General features: G+C 46.4%; 1 protein-coding gene across 2 annotated transcripts in view; it reads left to right on the plus strand.

Annotated features, from left to right (window-relative positions):
• Positions 1-18,627, plus strand: part of necab2 (N-terminal EF-hand calcium binding protein 2) — a 148,399-nt gene that overhangs the window by 54,610 nt on the left and 75,162 nt on the right. For both annotated transcript variants that reach the window (XM_043707377.2, XM_043707376.2), the window contains exon 5: positions 7,015-7,112. In XM_043707377.2, the coding sequence (XP_043563312.1) occupies positions 7,015-7,112 (98 nt within the window). The remainder of the gene's footprint in view (positions 1-7,014; positions 7,113-18,627) is intronic.

Here is an 18,627-nt window from a genome sequence, read left to right on the forward strand (position 1 = left end):
GAGGCTTGGGATTCAGAGCTGGAGCTGGAGCTGGAGAGAGTGCAGTCTCCTCTATTCTCAGTCACACCATTCTCCCTGAAGCATTGAGGTCGACAGATGTATTGGAATCTGCTCAGAAGTCAATTTGAAAGTTTCTTATTTAAATGTTGCTCTCTGCAGTTTTGATTTTGAAAACCTGTTTTATGGAATTTACGAAATTGTCTCGTCCACATCCATATCAGTCATCGAATCACAGACTAATGACAGCCTGTTCTCACTGCAGGCACAGCCTCAGGGTAATAAGTAGTCTATCCTGGGGATTAGCTTGACTCGTGCAGACATAAGTGAGCTGGTTAATATTTTTTACAGGGCAGAAGCAGATCTAAAAGGTCTCGGCTGGTGTTCCTACTTCTGTTAACTTAGTTCATCAAAATATCGATCGACCAACTCTGCCTCAAGCACTGTTCATGCTTCATTTTTAATGCATCCATTGCTATTCACATCAACTTTCCTTTGTTGTAGGTAGTTCTACATTCTCACATTCTCTGCAGAGAGAGAAGTTTCTCGTGAAATTTATCCTGAATTCCCCACTGGATTTAATAGTGACTTGCTGATGTTATGCTCCTAGTTCTATTTCTGTTCGCAAGTGGAAACATCCATGCCTTTCCTGTCAAACCCTTTGCAAATCTGGAAGTCCTCAAGATCACTCCTCAATCATCATTTTTCGATAGAAAAGCCAGTTCAATCTTTCCCCATAGCTATAATCTCCCCATCCTGTTATCACTCTCGTAATCTCCTCCCTTTCCCAATGTCTCTATGTTCATGTTTCTAATATAGACACTAGAATGTTCACCGTATTCTGAATGTGTCCTTACCAAGGTCTGAGGCAGGGCTAATGTAACATAACTGGTTTCCAATTGCATCCCTTCCGATTATGATAGGACACACACACAGACACTCACACACACAGACACACACACACACAGACACACACACACACAGACACACACACACAGACACACACACGCACACACACGCACAAAGACACACACACAAAGACACACTCAAATACTGGCATACATACAGGCACTGATATATACAGACACTGATACAGACACACACATACACTGCACACACAGACAAACACACACTCACACTCAAATACTTGCAGACACACAGAGACACACATACACACACTCACACATGCACGGAAACACAGACAGACAGACACAGGCTCAGATGCAGACACAGACACATACTCATTCAAGATACACATACTCAGGCACAGACAGACACAAGAATACACAGGTACAGCCAAACACATTCAGACATAGACAAAAACAAGCGCACAGATACAGACATACACTCAGACACAGGTAAATGCAGGCACACTGTTGGATGCAGACACACATACACAGATACACATGCATGTATGAGCTGTTGGTTTATTCTGGTTCTTGCATTGTATTTTCGCAAAGTGATGAGGATTTTATTAGAATCACAGTAAGACAGCTTTCAGGAATGAAGGCGTCAGAGAATCCCAGTCAGAATCTTCTATCACTTCCTCTTTCAGAGCTGCTCATGCACCTGCTCCCAGCTACTCAATACCTTCAGTTAAAAATAAAAACTGACAGCAAAATGTCACTAAACATTGTGACCAATATTAACATCAGCGCTCATCTGACTGCACCCAATAACTAACCTCAGTCCCACATGCAGACAAAAACACCACGGATTCTGATGTGCACATATGGACAGACACAGACAAAAGCAAACGCAAACATATACACAGACACTGATATAAATAAAATCACACACAGAGGCAGACACACACAAACAAAGCACACATAGACAAATATGTACACATACGCATAGCTCAAACACACAGACACAGACGTAAAGAGGCACTGACACACAAACATACATATCTGCACACACAGGTCAGACAGAGACAGGTGAACATACAAACACTCAGATAGGCAGAGACTAGCACACACATACATACACACAAAAACACACTGACACACATACAGAGGAACAGACGTACACTGACAGACGCACACAAAGACACACACACATGACACAGAGGCAGTCTGACATACAGACACAGACCCAAGCCACTCACACTCAAATACAGACATGCACACATCAAAACTTTGCTCATTAAAAGCAGAGTTTGAGTTCAATCACTATCCACTTACATACGGTTACCCTGAACTGAATTACTTTGTCTACTTTAATCACAGAGTCTCAATGGTCAAAGTCACTGACACCCCCACCACACAAGCTCACAGATCCCAAACCGAACACAGTGAGACCGGCCACTTATAGACCCCCAGACCCTCTCACTGATACCCATTCTGCTGTCTTCCTGAATCTTCTAGCCCCCTCACCCTCATTTATGTGTATACCCATTTACACCTCCAACCCCCTCCCCGACCTCTCTATCCCCAAGTCAGTGATCCCTCCAATTCACTTCACTCAATCCCTGGAACCAGTGACCACAAACACAAGTGAGGGTGAAATCTGCCTGTTCCCAGTGAAGCACAGGGAACAGGCACCCACATCCTCAACAAGACCTTTACTGCAGTTCCATCGCACGCTTTGCTTCTTACACATTCAAAGATGCCTCACTGAACGAGATCAGAAAATGCGTGAGTGAGTGAGAAGGACAGGGTGACAGTTCAACAGAGAGCGAGGGAGTAAACAGATTGGGTTCTGAGAGATTGGGCTATATGTCTTTAGTTGTGTTGAACTGTGTGGCACAAGAGAAAGGAGGAGGAGCCAAATTGTAGCTCCCAGGGAGGATCGGGACACAAAGGGCAGGGCAGACATTGGAGCAGGTGGATTGGGTCTGGGATATGTAAAGTTAGATGAGCCTGTGTGTCAGGGAGTGGGGCTGCTGGCCTATCAGTCAAGGTGAAGGAAATGAGGACACTTTAAGGCCATGTCAGTGTTATGTGCTTGGATATTGGGTCCAACTCAGTATGTTAGAAGCCAGTCCTTACAGGGCTTTAGGTTCATCTGCAATAACTACCCTCAGGGACTAAGATCCCAGACTGTCTGCAGGACCTGCTAAACCTGTGTGTTTAGTCATGTCCCATTGTGAGGTAAGGACAAAGTCTAAAAATGTGCAGATTAGACCATACTAAATTGCCCATAGTGTCCAGGGATGTGCAAGCTCGCTGGATTAGCCAAGGGAAATGCAGGATTACCCGGATGGAAGGAGGGGATATGTCTGGTTGGGATGCTGTTCAGAGGGTCAGTGTGGACTCGATGGGCTGAATGGTCTACTTCCACACTATCGGGATTCTATGATAACACTAAAGATTGACCGAGAAAAATTTGCAACAACCTTCGTTCTGCCTTTGTGTCCAAGGAGTTGGCAGAAAGGTAGTGGCTGTGAGGAGGAGTCACCTCGTTTGTTCATAGTCCACCCCCTACCTGCTGCATTGCCAGCAGACAGTGAGGTCCACAGATGACAGACTTCCCCAAGCATTGCTGAGGAAGGATTTATTTTGTCAAAGTGTCACTCACCGGGACAATTGTCAAGAATGCTATTTCATGGGGAAAATCAAAACTGGATGAGGGGGGAGAGCTAGTTGGTTGGCAAGTGGTCCCTAATAGCACATCCCAGATGGCCTCCTTCTTCCAAGATCTCAATTCCCCCTCCCACATGGTCGATGATGCCCTCCAGCGCATTTCCTTCACTTCCCGGACCTCCGCGCTTGAACCCGAACCTTCCCAACGCAACAAGGACAGAACCCCCGATATTCACCTTCCAGCCCACCGACTTCCGTATACATTGCATCATTCCCCCGCCACTTCCACCACCTACAAACAGACCCCATCACTAGGGATATATTTCTCTCCCCACCCTATCAGCGTTCCGGAGAGACCATTCCCTCCACGACTCCTATGTCAGATCCATGCACACCCACTCCCCCGCCTCCCATCAGCCATACCCCACTCCTGGCACCTTCCCTTGCCACCGCAGGAAGTGCAAAACCTGCGCCCACCCTCCCCCTCATCCAAGGCCCCGAAAGATCGTTCAGCATTGGACAGAAATTTACTTGTACCTCCACCAATGTCATCTACTGTATCTGTTACACCCGATGTATGGTCTCCTCTACACCGGGGAGACAGGATGCCAACTTGCAGATCATTTCAGAGAACATCTCTGGGACACCCGCACTAACCAACCCCACCGCCCCGTGGCTGAACACTTTAGCTCCCCCTCCTACTCCACCAAGAACATGCAGGTCCTGGGCCTCCTCCATCACCAAACCCTTACCACATGATGCCTGGACAAAGAACACCTCACGTTATGCCTTGGGACACTGCAATCACATGGGATTCAAGTGGATTTCACCATATTCCTAATTTCCCCTCCCCCTACATTATCCCAGTCCCAAGCCTCCAACTCAGCACTGCCCTCTTGCCCTGTCCTTCACCTTTCCCATCTATCTGCTCCACCCTCCTCTCCAACCTATCACCTTCTTCCCCACCTTCATCTACCTATCGCATTCTGAGTACCTTCCCCCAACTCCACACCCCCTCCCATTTATCTCTCAGCCCCCCCAGCCCACTAGCCTCATTCCTGATGAAGGGCCCGAAATGTCGATTGTTCTGCTCCTCGGCTGCTGCCTGACCTGCTGTGCTTTTCCAGCACCACACTCTCGACTCCCCTTTAATGGTGTTCATCCAAATGGTCCTGATGAGTGTGATGTGACACGTTTTGACAAAATTGTGTAGTTTTCCAGCAATTCTCAAGTTCTCTGTCTCCCTAAGATTCAAATTGGCCACTGGCATTTCGAATTTGAATTCCAGTCGGACAAGCAGAGAATCATGGAAGCAGGGCATAGTTCCAATTACATAAGGAATGGTATATCATTGACAGGATTCAGCTCAGTGACACAGCACTGTGTAGGAGTGAGGCACACAGCACAGAGTGAGAATGGGATGCAGTATTGTCCAGGCTGTGGGCCTAGTCCATCATTGCTCTACATGTTATTCATGTTCAGTAGATTTGTGGAAGGTTCACTCTGAAGGAAAGGAATTCTAATTTAGCCCTGGGCTCAAGGAATGTAGGGTAAGGTGGAGAGTGAAAGGTGGCATGAGGCACAGCCAATAACTGGGCCACAGCTGACCATACCAAGGAAGGTTTGTCCCTGCATTAGCACAAACAAGGTACTGTGGCTGTTCGAGACTGAAAAATAAAATGTTGCCTCATCTCCTGATGGCTCCTCTATGTTGTATTATCGTGACCCTCTCCCTCCATTCAGAACTTGCAGTTCCCACCTCAGCCAGTAGGATTGTTGATGTGTCAATGCTGCATGTGCTTCCATTGGCCTTGAACCCATCACCCTTCATGCCAACCCCAATCGAAATTGAATGTTGCCAGCGATTAATTGGCCTAGCCCTTAGAAATCCAGCGAGACATGCCAGAGGCTTATGGGTGAAGTTGCAACAGGGAACTGAAAAACATAAAAACGTAGAAAATAGCAGCAGGAGTAGACCATTCGGCCCTGAAGCCATTCAATAGGATCATGGCTGATCATTCAACTCACTACTCTTTTCCCATTTCTTTCCCCTTTGATTCCTTTAACCCTAAGAATGATGTCTAACTATTACTTGGAAACATTCAATATTTTGGCCTCAACCGCTTCCTGTGGCAGAGAATTCCACAGGCTCCCCACTCACTGGGAGAAGAAATTTCTCCTCACCTCAATCCTAAGTGGCCAACCCAATATCCTTGGAATCCTGATCTAGGTCAGCGCACTGCTAGGTAACCTCAGCCCCAGCAGTGGTAGGGAGTTACATTGACTTCACTCCCTGGAAATGTGGTGGAGGCAGGGTTAATTGGGACATTCAAAAGGGACACTGGTTGGTTATTTGGTGAGTAATAGTGTGCAGGGACATGGGGAATAAGCAGAAACTTAACACGAGGTAATGGAACTGCCCCCTACCCCCTACTGCAGACATGATGATCTGAATGGCTTCCTTCTGAACCATTACAATTCTTTGATTGCACAAGGAGAAAATAAAAGCAGAAGCATTTGGAACGAAGCTCCTGTTTGGAAGTTGTCTCGTATACCTGGAAATGAAACACTGATTCACACCAGGACCCCCCCATTTTCAAGTTCTTAGGCTGGGGACATTTTCCCTGGAGCGTCAAAGGCTGAAGGGTGACCTTATGGAAGTTTTATAAAATCATGAGGGTCATAGAGAAGGTGAATAGCCAGGGTCTTTTTGCCAGGGCAGAGGAGTCCAAAATTGGAGGGCATAGGTTTAAGATGATAAAAGGGAGCTGAGGGGCAACCTTTTCACACAGAGGGTGGTGCGTGCACAGAATGTGCTGCCAGATGATATGGCGGAGGCTGGTACAATTGCAACATTTAAAAAATGTCTGGACAGGTACATGAATAGAAAGAGTTTAGAGGGATATGGGCCTAATGCAGGCAAGTGGGACGAGTTCTGTTTAAGAACCTGGTTGGCATGGACGAGTTGAACCAAAGAGTCTGGTCCCATGCTACATGAGCCAACAACTCTTCTTCTGGTATTTTACAGTTTTTCGTTCCCCCTCAATCAGCTCGGATTTTCCAACCCTGATACCCATTCTCAGCCCCTTCTGTGAGTAACCGTGTGTGTGCTAACAGAGGACAAGAAGACCCCCCCACGCCCCCGAGAAGTGCACCCTCATACCAGCCGTCGCCTTAAAACATTAGAAAATGTTGGAGGAACACAGCAGGTCTGTCAGGACCTGTGTCGAGAGAAACAGAAGTAATGTTTCAGAGGGATGGCCTTCCATTACAACTCCATGCTGGCAAATACCTCAAGGGCACTTCATTTCTGAGGCCATTCAACCTTTGTTCTGGTAAGCGAGAGGTGCTCTGGTATCCCACGGACGGTCAGCACCCTTCGGTGAAGAATAGCAGAACACCACTTGTGAATGATTGCTCAATGACATGCTCAGTTACTGGAGTGAAGACCAGACCAAACCATTAATGCCTGTTCTGCTCTCCCTCCCTCTAGATTACTTTGCCTCACACATGGGAGATTATGAGGATGTACTTGCCTGTTTGGAGACCCTGAACCTTTCAATTCTGAAAGCAATGGACTACACCAAGAAGGTGAGGTGTGTGTCTGTGTGTGTGTGTGTGTGTGTATATCTGTGTGTGTGTCTGTGTCTGTGTGTATCTGTGTGTGTGTTTGTGTCTGTGTGTGTGTCTGTGTGTGTGTGTCTGTGTATGTGTATGTGTGTGTCTGTGTGTGTGTCTGTGTCTGTGTGTGTGTCTGTGTGTGTGCCTGTGTGTGTGGGTGTCTGTGTGTGTGTGTCTGTGTGTGTGTCGGTGTGTATGTGTGTCTGTGTCTGTGTGTATGTGTGTGTGTCTGTGTGTATGTGTGTGTCTGTGCCTGTGTGTGTGTGTGTGTGCCTGTGTGTATGTGTGTGTGTATGTCTGTGTGTGTGTCTGTATGTATGTGTGTGTGTCTGTGTGTGTGAGTGTGTGTGTGTGTCTGTGTCTGTGTGTGTGCCTGTGTGTGTGTTTGTGTGTTTGTGACTGTGTGTGTGGGTATCAGTGTGTGTGTGTGTCTGTGTGTGCCTGTGTGTGTGGGTGTCTGTGTGTATATGTGTGTGTGTGTCGGTGTGTATGTGTGTCTGTGTGTGTGCCTGTGTGAGTGTGTGTGTGTCTGTGTGTATGTGTGTGTGTCTGTGTGTATGTGTGTGTCTGTGTGAGTGTGTGTGTGTGTCTGTGTGTTTGTCTGTGTGTTTGTGTCTGTGTGTGGGTATCAGTGTGTGTGTGTGTCTGTGTGTGTGCCTGTGTGTGTGGGTGTCTGTGTGTGTGTCTTTGTGTATATGTGTGTGTGTCTGTGTGTGTGTGTCGGTGTGTATGTGTGTGTGTGTGTGCCTGTGTGTATGTGTGTGTGTGTATGTCTGTGTGTGTCTGTAATAATGTGTGTGAGTGTGTGTCTGTGTGTGTGCCTGTGTGTGTGTTTGTCTGTGTGTTTGTGACTGTGTGTGTGTGTGGGTATCAGTGTGTGTCTGTGTGTGCCTGTGTGTGTGGGTGTCTGTGTGTGTCTGTGTGTGTGTGTCTGTGTGTGTGTGTCGGTGTGTATGTGTGTCTGTGTGTGTGCCTGTGTGAGTGCGTGTGTGTGTCTGTGTGTATGTGTGTGTGTCTGTGTGTATGTGTGTGTGCCTGTGTGTGTGTGTCTGTGTATGTGTGTGTATTTGTGTGTGCATGTCTGTGTGTGTGTATGTGTGTGTCTGTGTGTGTGAGTGTGAGTGTGTGTGTGTGTCTGTGTGTATGTGTGTGTGTCTATGTGAGTGTGTGTGCCTGTGTGTATGTATGTGTGTCTGTGTGTATGTGTGTATGTGTGTGTCTGTGTGTATGTGTGTGTGTCTGTGTTTATGTGTGTGTGTCTGTCTGTGTGTCTGTGTGTGTGAGTGCGTATGTGTGTCTGTGTCGGTGTGTGTGTGTCTGTATGTATGTGTGTGTGTCTGTGTGTACGTGTGTGTGTGTCTGCGTGTATGTGTGTGTGTCGGTGTGTGTGTGTGTCTGTGTGTATCTGTATGTGTGTGTTTGTGTCTCTGTGTGTGTGTATTTGTGTGTGTGTATGTGTATTTGTGTATCTGTGTGTGTGTGTATGTGTGTCTGTGTGTCTATGTGAGTGTGTGTGCCTGTGTGTAGTGTGTCTGTGTGTGTGTGCCTGTGTGTGTGTATGTGTGTGTCTGTGTGTATGTGTGTGTCTGTGTGTGTGAGTGTGTGTCTGTGTGTCTGTGTTTGTGTCTGTGTGTATGTGTGTGTGTGTGTCTGTGTGTGTGAGTGTGTGTGTGTCTGTGTCCGTGTGTGTGTATCTCTGTGTACGTGTGTGTGTCTGCATGTATGTGTGTGTGTCTGTGTGTGTGTGTCTGTGTGTATCTGTGTGTGTGTGTGTCTGTGTGTATGTGTGTGTGTCTGTGTGTATCTGTGTGTGCATGTGTGTGTGTATTTGTGTGTGTGTGTATGTGTATTTGTGTATCTGTGTGTGTGCGAGTGTGTGCGTGTGTCTGTGTGTGTGTGTCTTAGAGTGATAGAGTTTTACAGCATGGAAACAGACCCTTCGGTCCAACCTGTCCATGCCGATCAGATATCCCAACCCAATCTAGTCCCACCTGCCAGCACCCAGCCCATATCCCTCCAAACCCTTCCTATTCATATACCCATCCAAATGATTCTTAAATGCTGCAATTGTACCAGCCTCCACCACATCCTCTGGCAGCTCATTCCATACACATACTACTCTCTGTGTGAAAAAGTTGCCCCTTTGGTCTCTCTTATATCTTTCCCCTCTCACCCTAAACCTATGCCCTCTAATTCTGGACTCCCCAACCCCAGGGAAAAGATTTTGCCTATTTACCTATCCATGCCCCTCATAATTTTGTAAACCTCTATAAGGTCACCCCTCAAGCCTCCGACGCTCCAGAGAAAACAGCCCCAGCCTGTTCAGCATCTCCCTGTAGTTCAAATCCTCCAACCCTGGCAACATCCTTGTAAATCTTTTCTGAACCCTTTCAAGATTCACAACATCTTTTCGATAGGAAGGAGTCCAGAATTGCATGCAATAACCCAACAGCTGTATGTGTGTGTATTTGTGTGTGTGCATGTGTGTGTTGGGATGTATATCTGGCTCTGGGCAGTACTTCATACTTGAGATTACAGACCATCGGTGAGTGACTGTTATTCATTGGGAATGCAGGAATACAGGCGGCTTAGTGTAACATCCGTAAGGAAAACAAAATACTGCAGATGCCAGGAATGAAACAAACACAGAAAGTGCCGGAGGAACTCAGCTGGTCTGACTGATCTGTGGAGGGAGGAGGAGGATTGACGTTTTGAGCCCAATATGAATCCCCTTTAGTTCTAAGAAGAGTCTCGGACTCAAAATGTTAACTCTGTTTTCCCTCCACAAATGCAGCCAGGACCTGCTGAAGTTTTGTGTTTGAAGCACATTTCATGATTAGTGCATCATGACTTTACTTTGTGGCCTGCTTGAAAAACCACAGGAAAATGGGAAGTTAAACTGGAACACTAACACTAGCACTGGTTCGCATGGGTGTACATTGTTTCGGATGTTGCTGGTGGAGATGAGACTGGTGGTTACATTTCCCCTTCAATTTCTTTATCTGTTTCTATCCACTTCCTTCTCCTTTCCACTCTCTCTCTCTGTATATATATAATATATATATATTTATATACACACATATATATATCTGCCTATTTGTCACTGCCTCCCACGATATCTCTCTTTCTATCTCTCTCCCCTCTCTGTCTGTATACCTGTCCATCTGTCACGATCTATGACTGTACCTCCTTTTCTGTCTATCTCACCTTCTTTCTAGCCATTTGTCTTTCTCTGTCACCCTTTCCCACTGTGTCCCATTCCCCTTTCTCTGTCTCTCTCTTTTGATGCTGCGCTTTTCCAGCAACACATTTTTCAGCTCTGATCTCCAGCATCTGCAGTCCTCACTTTCTCCCGGTCTGTCTTTCTTGTCTATCTGAATCTGTTTTGCTGTTTCTCTCAGTGTCTGAGACTCTGTTCTTTCAGTTTCACTCCCCCTGCCCACCTCCCTCCCTCTCTTTAGCAGTGGTGAGTTGATTGTGGAGTGGAGGTCGGGAACTAACGGTGCCTTGCTTATTTGACTGAGTCACTGAGGCAGCAACCTGGGCCACAGTTGGAACCAGGAGCACACACAGGAGCCCCCTGCGTGGATTTTCAAAGATGTGACTTCCACGATAATCTTTGAACATTACTCCCCCCCTCAGTGCTGTCCATTTGATAGTTGATCAATCTTTGTTCATAATCAGAGCTCTGTAAACCTGTCACCAGAGAGGCAGGGTCAGGGGACAAACACTAACCAGCTGACCAGAAGCCTCCCTTAATATTTGATGGTGAATACTCCTCAAGATTTTACAGCAGCTCAAACATGACCATTTCCATTGAGGTGTGGTTGGTTGAGTAACTTTAACCCTTATCACTGCGTATGGGACTCAGAGACTGGGAAGCCTTTAAATGGAAATTAAGTCCCAGCCCTTCTTAAAAGGGTCTTACTGACCATTTTGATTACTGAGCTCTTTTCCTTCGGTCGGAGGGAGCAGCGAAGAGGTCGCTCAGTCTCAGAAATAGGGATTTCCCTTCCTCCTCCCATCCCTCTGGGCACAGGGCAAGTGGGCATCAGTGCCCAGGAAAGAGACTGGCATTTCAGATTCCATTGATGGCTGGTGGGCTGGGTGCCTCATGGGACTAGGCTTCTTGCTCGTGTTGGAAAATTGGCTGTAGGAGAACCTTGGAGCCATCCTAATGATTCAAAAATGAGTAAATAAGACCATAAGACCATAAGACATAGGAGTGGAAGTAAGGCCATTCGGCCCATCGAGTCCACTCCGCCATTCAATCATGGCTGATGCGCATTTCAGCTCCACTTACCAGCGTTCTCCCCGTAACCCTTAATTCCTCTCAGAGGCTTGTAATCTGCAGCAAACCAGCCATCATCCACATGAAGGAATCTCTGGGTTAATGATAAGGCACCGTCTCTCAGGCTGCCTTCTGTGCTGCTCCATGTTAACGTTAGTGAATTATCACAATCTTCAACGAAGGAAGCAATGCAGTAATGAGCTGGAAGGAAAGGGAAACACCACCCTGGGATCAATGGAGGATTTCTGACTCAAACAGGTTTCCATTCCGTGTGCTCCGATGATTGACGTCAAAATGCTTTGCCAGTTAGAGTCCGCTTCAGAGGTAGGAATCAGATAGTGGAGCCCAGCCTCAGGGGAACCTACCACCAGATGGTGGGGTGTGAGGGAGAGCAGCTGAGTGAGGGTCTGTTTGTGTGGAGTGATGGTGTGTTTGTGTGGAGTGAGGGTCTGTTTGTGTGGAGTGAGGGTTAGTTTGTGTGGAGTGAGGGTCTGTTTGTGTGGAGTGAGGGTTAGTTTGTGTGGAGTGAGGGTGTGTTTGTGTGGAGTGAGGGTTAGTTTGTGTGGAGTGAGGGTGTGTTTGTGTGGAGTGAGGGTGTGTTTGTGTGGAGTGAGGGTCAGTTTGTGTGGAGTGAGGGTCTGTTTGTGTGGAGTGAGGGTCAGTTTGTGTGGAGTGAGGGTCTGTTTGTGTGGAGTGAGGGTCTATTTGTGTGGAGTGAGGGTCAGTTTGTGTGGAGTGAGGGTTAGTTTGTGTGGAGTGAGGGTCTGTTTGTGTGGAGTGAGGGTCAGTTTGTGTGGAGTGAGGGTTAGTTTGTGTGGAGTGAGGGTCTGTTTGTATGGAGTGAGGGTCTGTTTGTGTGGAGTGAGGGTCAGTTTGTATGGAGTGAGGGTTAGTTTGTGTGGCGTGAAGGTCAGTTTGTGTAAAGTTAGGGTCATTTCACATGGAGTGTGAGGAATCAGTTTGGAGTGAGGGTCAGTTTGTTTTGAAGTGAGGGTCAGTTTGGTGTGAGGGATAGTTTCTGTGGACTGAGGGTCAGGTTGTGTGGAGAGAGGGTCAGTTTGGAGTGAGGTTCAGTTTGTGTGGAGTGAGGGTCAGTATGTGTGGAGAGTGAGTGTCAGTTTGGAGTGCGGGTCAGTTTGGAGTGAGGGTCAGTTTGTGTGGAGTGAGGGTCAGTATGTGTGGAGAGTGAGTGTCAGTTTGGAGTGCGGGTCAGTTTGGAGTGAGGGTCAGTTTGTGTGGAGTGAGGGTCAGTATGTGTGGAGAGTGAGTGTCAGTTTGGAGTGCGGGTCAGTTTGGAGTGAGGATCAGTTTGTGTGGAGTGAGGGTCAGTATGTGTGGAGAGTGAGTGTCAGTTTGGAGTGCGGGTCAGTTTGGAGTGAGGATCAGTTTGTGTGGAGTGAGGGTCAGTATGTGTGGAGAGTGAGTGTCAGTTTGGAGTGCGGGTCAGTTTGGAGTGAGGATCAGTTTGTGTGGAGTGAGGGTCAGTATGTGTGGAGAGTGAGTGTCAGTTTGGAGTGCGGGTCAGTTTGGAGTGAGGATCAGTTTGTGTGGAGTGAGGGTCAGTATGTGTGGAGAGTGAGTGTCAGTTTGGAGTGCGGGTCAGTTTGGAGTGAGGATCAGTTTGTGTGGACTAAATATCAGTTTTCACAGACTGAGTGTCAGTTTGTGTGGAGTAAGGTTTTCATTCAGAACGAGGGTCAGTTTGTGTGAAGTGAGAGATTTTTTTCAGAGGGTGGGTCAGCTTTGCTGCTGAGAGAGATTTTCTTGCTGCCTTCACTCTGAAAGCTGAGTTGAGGGGACAATCATTGAGATAACAAAGATTCATTATTTTAACATTTCCAGAGCCCAGTGAGCCTGCAGTGATATTGGTTCAGCCTTTACCACTTGATCTTACTCAGCCTCTGATGAATGCGTTAATAAGAGAATGTGACTTCATTAGACCTAATTCATTACTCAGAATTTTGTAAATGGGCGCTGCTTAGTAGGTTAATCCCACTGCCCCCAGCTAACGTCGAGTTGGCCTGGATATCTCAGTCTCACTGCCTGTCTTAAAGCGACGCCACTCCTGCTCAGTCTGATCTGTTGAGTTAGTTGGAGCCCCTCTCCCCTCTCAGGAGAATGTAGAATATTTCATGGCATTAATTCGTAGCAGAGTAAAGGAGTTCTTTTTGATCTTCAAAGTAATATGTACCCCATCAAGCAGACAATATGTTCATGATGATGTTGCTATATATGGGACACAAGTCAGCACTCTGCGTCCTATATTACAACAGTGATTACATTTTAACAGTACTTCACAGAAGTGCATTACCATATCGACCAGCAGGAGGCAGTACTATTTCTGTGCAGTTGTTCATTTCTGTTTCTTTGAAATGAAGTTAATCAATCCTAGCTGAAAATGTGTTGCTGGAAAAGCGCAGCAGGTCAGGCAGCATCCAGGGAATAGGAGAATCAACGTTTCGGGCATAAGTCCTTCTTCATTAATCAATCCTACCACTGCCACCATAATCTAATAACCAATCATTCAGCAGAGACTGAGTAACCCTTTGGGTTAGTTTATTCAAAACGTTAAAGCACACTGTAGGTTATAAAGCAGACTTTACAGCAAGTCAACTGTTTTCTGTGTGTGCACAACTTGCAAACGAACTGGCAGGCAAAATCACAACATTGTTTACACACACAGCACATGGAGTCCTTTAAGGGTAACCCATCAAGACAAGATACACATACAGCAGGCGAAGCAGAGCCCATTGAAAACATAACTGGATATCAATAATTTGCTTGATTTCACTATACTCTGTCAGTGCAGCTGAGGATGTGGGAAGGTGAATTTGATTTCACAGTTCAGTCGAAACAGCATGTTTCAGGGAATTTTGCAGAATTTGAGACTTCAGTTGAGTGGAATTCATGTCAGTTTTTGCGGGTTTTGAGAAGATTTGTAGCTCAGGTTGAGGTTCTGGATGTAGGTTTGCTCAATGAGCTGGGAGGTTCATTTCCAGACGTTTCATCACCCTACTAGGTAACATCTTCAGTGGCCTCAGATGAAGCAGTGTACACGATTCCTGCTTTCTATTTATATGTTTGGGTTTCTTTGGGTTGATGATATGACAGAAAATTTCCACAGGAAATGACATCACCACAGGAAATAACATCACCAACTTTTCCAGCGCCCTGCTTTTCAATGCAGTGTTTGTGGGGGCTACCTGTGGTCTCAACATCCCATGACCAGGAACTGAAAAAGCTCCTGTTTTCTGTGGTGTGATATTATACTGGAAAGCCACACACCTGGTAGACTGCTGGGGAGAGAGAACAGGAATGAGCTGTGCTGGACACTCCCCCCATCTCCCCACCACCACCTCCCCCCACTCCCTCAGAGTTCAACACCCTGCTCCTTTTTCAGTAAAGTAGAAGACTTGTGGTGGAGGATATCTAATAGACTTGGAGCCAAATCTGTGTTGCATTTTGGTAGGATAAATCAGGGCAAGACTTAAACAGTTAATAGTAGGGCCCTGAGGGGTGCTGCCGAACAAATAGACCTTAGCGTGCAAGTTCATAGTTCCTTGAATGTGGAGTCACAGTTGACAGGATAATAAAGTAGGCATTTGCTACACTTTATTGGTCAGTGCATTGAGTATATGGGTTCGGATGTCATGTTGTGGCTGTACAGGACACTGGTTAGGCCACTTTTCAAATACTGCTGCCAATTCCGGTCTCCCTGCTACAGGAAAGACATTGTTAAACTTGAAAGGTGCAGAAAAGATTTACAAGGATATTGCTGGGGCTGGAGGGTTTGAGCTATCGGGAGAGACTGATTCGGCTGGGGCTGTTTTCCCCGGAGCGCCGGAGGCTGAGGGGTGACTTTATAGAAGTTTATAAAATCATGAGGAGCGTGGATAGGGTGAATAGCTAAGGTTTTTTTCCCAGGGTAGAGGAATTCAAAACTAGCAGGGATAAGTCTAAGCTGAGAGGTGAAAGATGTAAAAAGGACTGAAGAGGCAACCTTTTCACGCAGAGGGTGGTACATGTATGGAATGAGCTGCCAGACGAAGTAGTGGAGCCTGGTACAATGACAATATTCAAAAGGCTTCTGGATGGGTATGTGAATAGGAAGGGTTTAGAGGTAATGGACCAAATGCTGGCAAATGGGACTAGATTAATTTAGAGTCGAGAGTGTGGTGCTGGAAAAGCACAGCAGGTCAGGCAGCATCCCAGGAGCAGGAGAATCGATGTTTCGGGCATAAGCCCTTTTGTCAGGACTTCATCAGGACTGATGAAGGGTTCATGTCCGAAACACCTATTCTCCTGTTCCTCAGATGCTGCCTGACCTGCTGTGCTTTTCCAGCACCACACTCTCGACTCTGATCTTCAGCATCTGCAGTCCTCCCTTTTTCCTAGATTAACTTCGGATATCTGATCGGCATGGACGAGTTGGACTGATGGGCCTGTTCCCATGGCACACAGCTCTATGGCTCGGTTAAAGTCAGTGCCTTCAGGCAAAATATGGAGTCAAATTGAAACCAAAGAAGGGAAACGTGTACATTTCTGTGAGACTGACAGATGAGGCAGACTGTCAAGTTCCATGAACTGTAGCTGGCTCAGACACTCCACATTAAATAATCTTTCTCTTTCCTGTGTAATTTGCTCCCTTCACTTAGTACTGTCAGAGTTTATTAGCCGGGCTAGGGAACTGTCACAATTAACTGGTACCGTCAGCTCAGCTTTCAGTTATTTGTTTCTGGCTGGCATCTCAGTACAGACAAGCAGCCACAGTCCATCCATCACCCACAGATGCTGTGTGTGAAAACAAGTCGCTGTCAAGAAATCACTGAACCCGTTCAGAGTGCACAAAATTTCACAGGAACAACTGGGATTTACTCAGAGACAAGGGAGCAAATAGGCGCAGGGAGTGTACGGGGAGATCCCATGACATGCAGAAGGCACCAACGCCACTTTATCAACTCTTTGCTCTTCACATTCGACTGTCAGTAAGTAGCCCCTCTGCTGAATGTTACTTCTGCAAGATTAATGTGGCCCAGGAGCAGATGAGAGGAGGATCGATTAGAAATTATTTTAAATGGCTGAGTGATTTCTTTTTTCTTTCAAACATAAATTCCCTTGCAAGATAAAACAGAAATAGCCAGGAAGGATGATATGTGTGCATCATAACGTTGAGGAAAAGAACCTATTGTCTATTGTGGTACATCTCCACCATTCACTCCCTCCACCACTGACGCTCAGTAGCAGCACTGTGTAATATCTACAGGATGCTCATTGCAGGAATTTACCAAAGCTTCTCCGCCAAGATCTTTCAAACCCGGGAACTCTACCATCTAGAAGCAAGCCACTCACCATCCTTCACTATCACTCGGTCCAAATCCTGGCATTCCGTCCTTAACAGCTGACATTACAGCTGCTGCAGGGATTCAAGGAAGTGGCTCATTTCCACTTTCTCAAGGGCAATTAGGGCTGTACAATTAATGCTGGCTGATCTAGCGATAACCACATCCCTTGAACGAAGGAATACACAATGTCTTCTGAGTGGGAGTGGTCATGTTTACCACCAATTTTTTTTATATATGAAAATTAAAATCTCCCACCTTTATTACAGTACTTCTTTTCAGGGTGCCATTTATCTCGTGACCTATACTCAGTGCAACTGTTGGGTCATATAAATGACCCCCCCCCAGTGACTTTCCTTTGTCATTTCTTACCTCACTTACGTATAAATTTCTGCAGGAGTTACTGCTATGCATGCCATTGCTGAGGCCACTTTTAGAATACTGCACACAATTCCCATCACCCATCTACAGGAAAGATATTGAGAAGGTGTAGCAAAGACTTACACGGATGTTGCTGGGACTTGAGGGTTTGAGCTCTCGGGAGAGGCTGAATAAGCTGGAGTGTCAGAGTCCCTGGAGTGTCGGAGGCTGAGGGATGACCTTACAGAGATTTATAAAATTATGAGGGGCAGGGATAGGGTAAATAGTCATGGTCTTTTTTCCTCAAGTGGGGGAGTCCCAAACTAGAGGGCATAGGTTTAAAGTGAGAGAGGAAAGATTTAAAAAGCATTTGAGGGGTAACGTTTTCATGCAGAAAGTGGTGTGTGTGTGGAAGGAGCTGCCAGAGGAGTGTTGGAGGCAGGTACAATTACAAGGCCTCTGGATGGGTATACGAAGAGGATGAGTTTAAAGAGATATGTGTCAAATGTTGGCAAATGGGACTAGGCAGCTTAGAATGTCTGGTCCATGCTTTATGACTCTGAGACTGTCACTGGGGAACTGACGCATTTATATCATTTGATTCACACATTTCATCTGTGGTGAGAAAACTGTCACCTCAAAATTATTTTGTATATTCGTTATGCAAGTCATCCAACTTGGTAACGTCTCAAATCTTTGGTCAATGAATTTCTTTGTTCCTGTGGACTCCAGTGTCCAGTATAATAAGCAGAAGGAGAAAGAAAGCACAACCATGACTGAGGCAGGCCAGCGAGTTTCTCATTTTAAAACACTCCATAGGGCGCCTGGTACTGATGTGAGGAGTGGACAAGGAGAAATGTTTGAGGGTAGCAACCACTCACTCCATACAAAGTGAACTTGCCCAAGGTTTCAGCACAACGTGGGGCCTGGTAGAGTAGGGTGGCTCATGGTCACAATCGATTACGGACGAGGGAGACCCGAGAAACAATGAGGAAATCAGGCACAGTTGAATTTGGTGAGTGAGCTTGGCTCCGTTACTTGTTTTGGACGTGCCGTGATGCGTTCCTGGCACAGCTCAGCTCTGTGACAATAGGCAATGTCTTTTCCCCAGGGTGGGGGAATCAGAACTAAAGGGCATAGGTTTAGAGTGAGAGGGGAAAGATTTAAAAAGGACCTAAGGGGCAGCTTGCTAACGGAGAAGGTGATACGTGCATGGAATAAGCTGCCAGAGGAAGTGGTGGAGGCTGATACAATTATAACATTTAAAAGCTATGATATGGAGGAGCTGGTGTTGGACTGGGGTGGACAAAGTTAAAAAGCATACACCACTAGGTTACAGTCCAACAGGTTTGTTTGGAAGTACTAGCTTACAGAGCATTGCTCCTTCATCAGGTGGTTGTGGAGAGGGACCACAAGACATAGAATTCATAGCAAATGGTCACAGTGTCACACGCTCTCTCTCATATACACACACAGGAGCTGAAATGTCACCTAT

The sequence above is a fragment of the Chiloscyllium plagiosum genome, unplaced genomic scaffold, assembly GCF_037043375.1.
Source record: "Chiloscyllium plagiosum isolate Xiang-an unplaced genomic scaffold, Cpla_swu_hap1 HiC_scaffold_17, whole genome shotgun sequence".
NCBI classification, from domain to species: Eukaryota; Metazoa; Chordata; class Chondrichthyes; order Orectolobiformes; family Hemiscylliidae; genus Chiloscyllium; species Chiloscyllium plagiosum.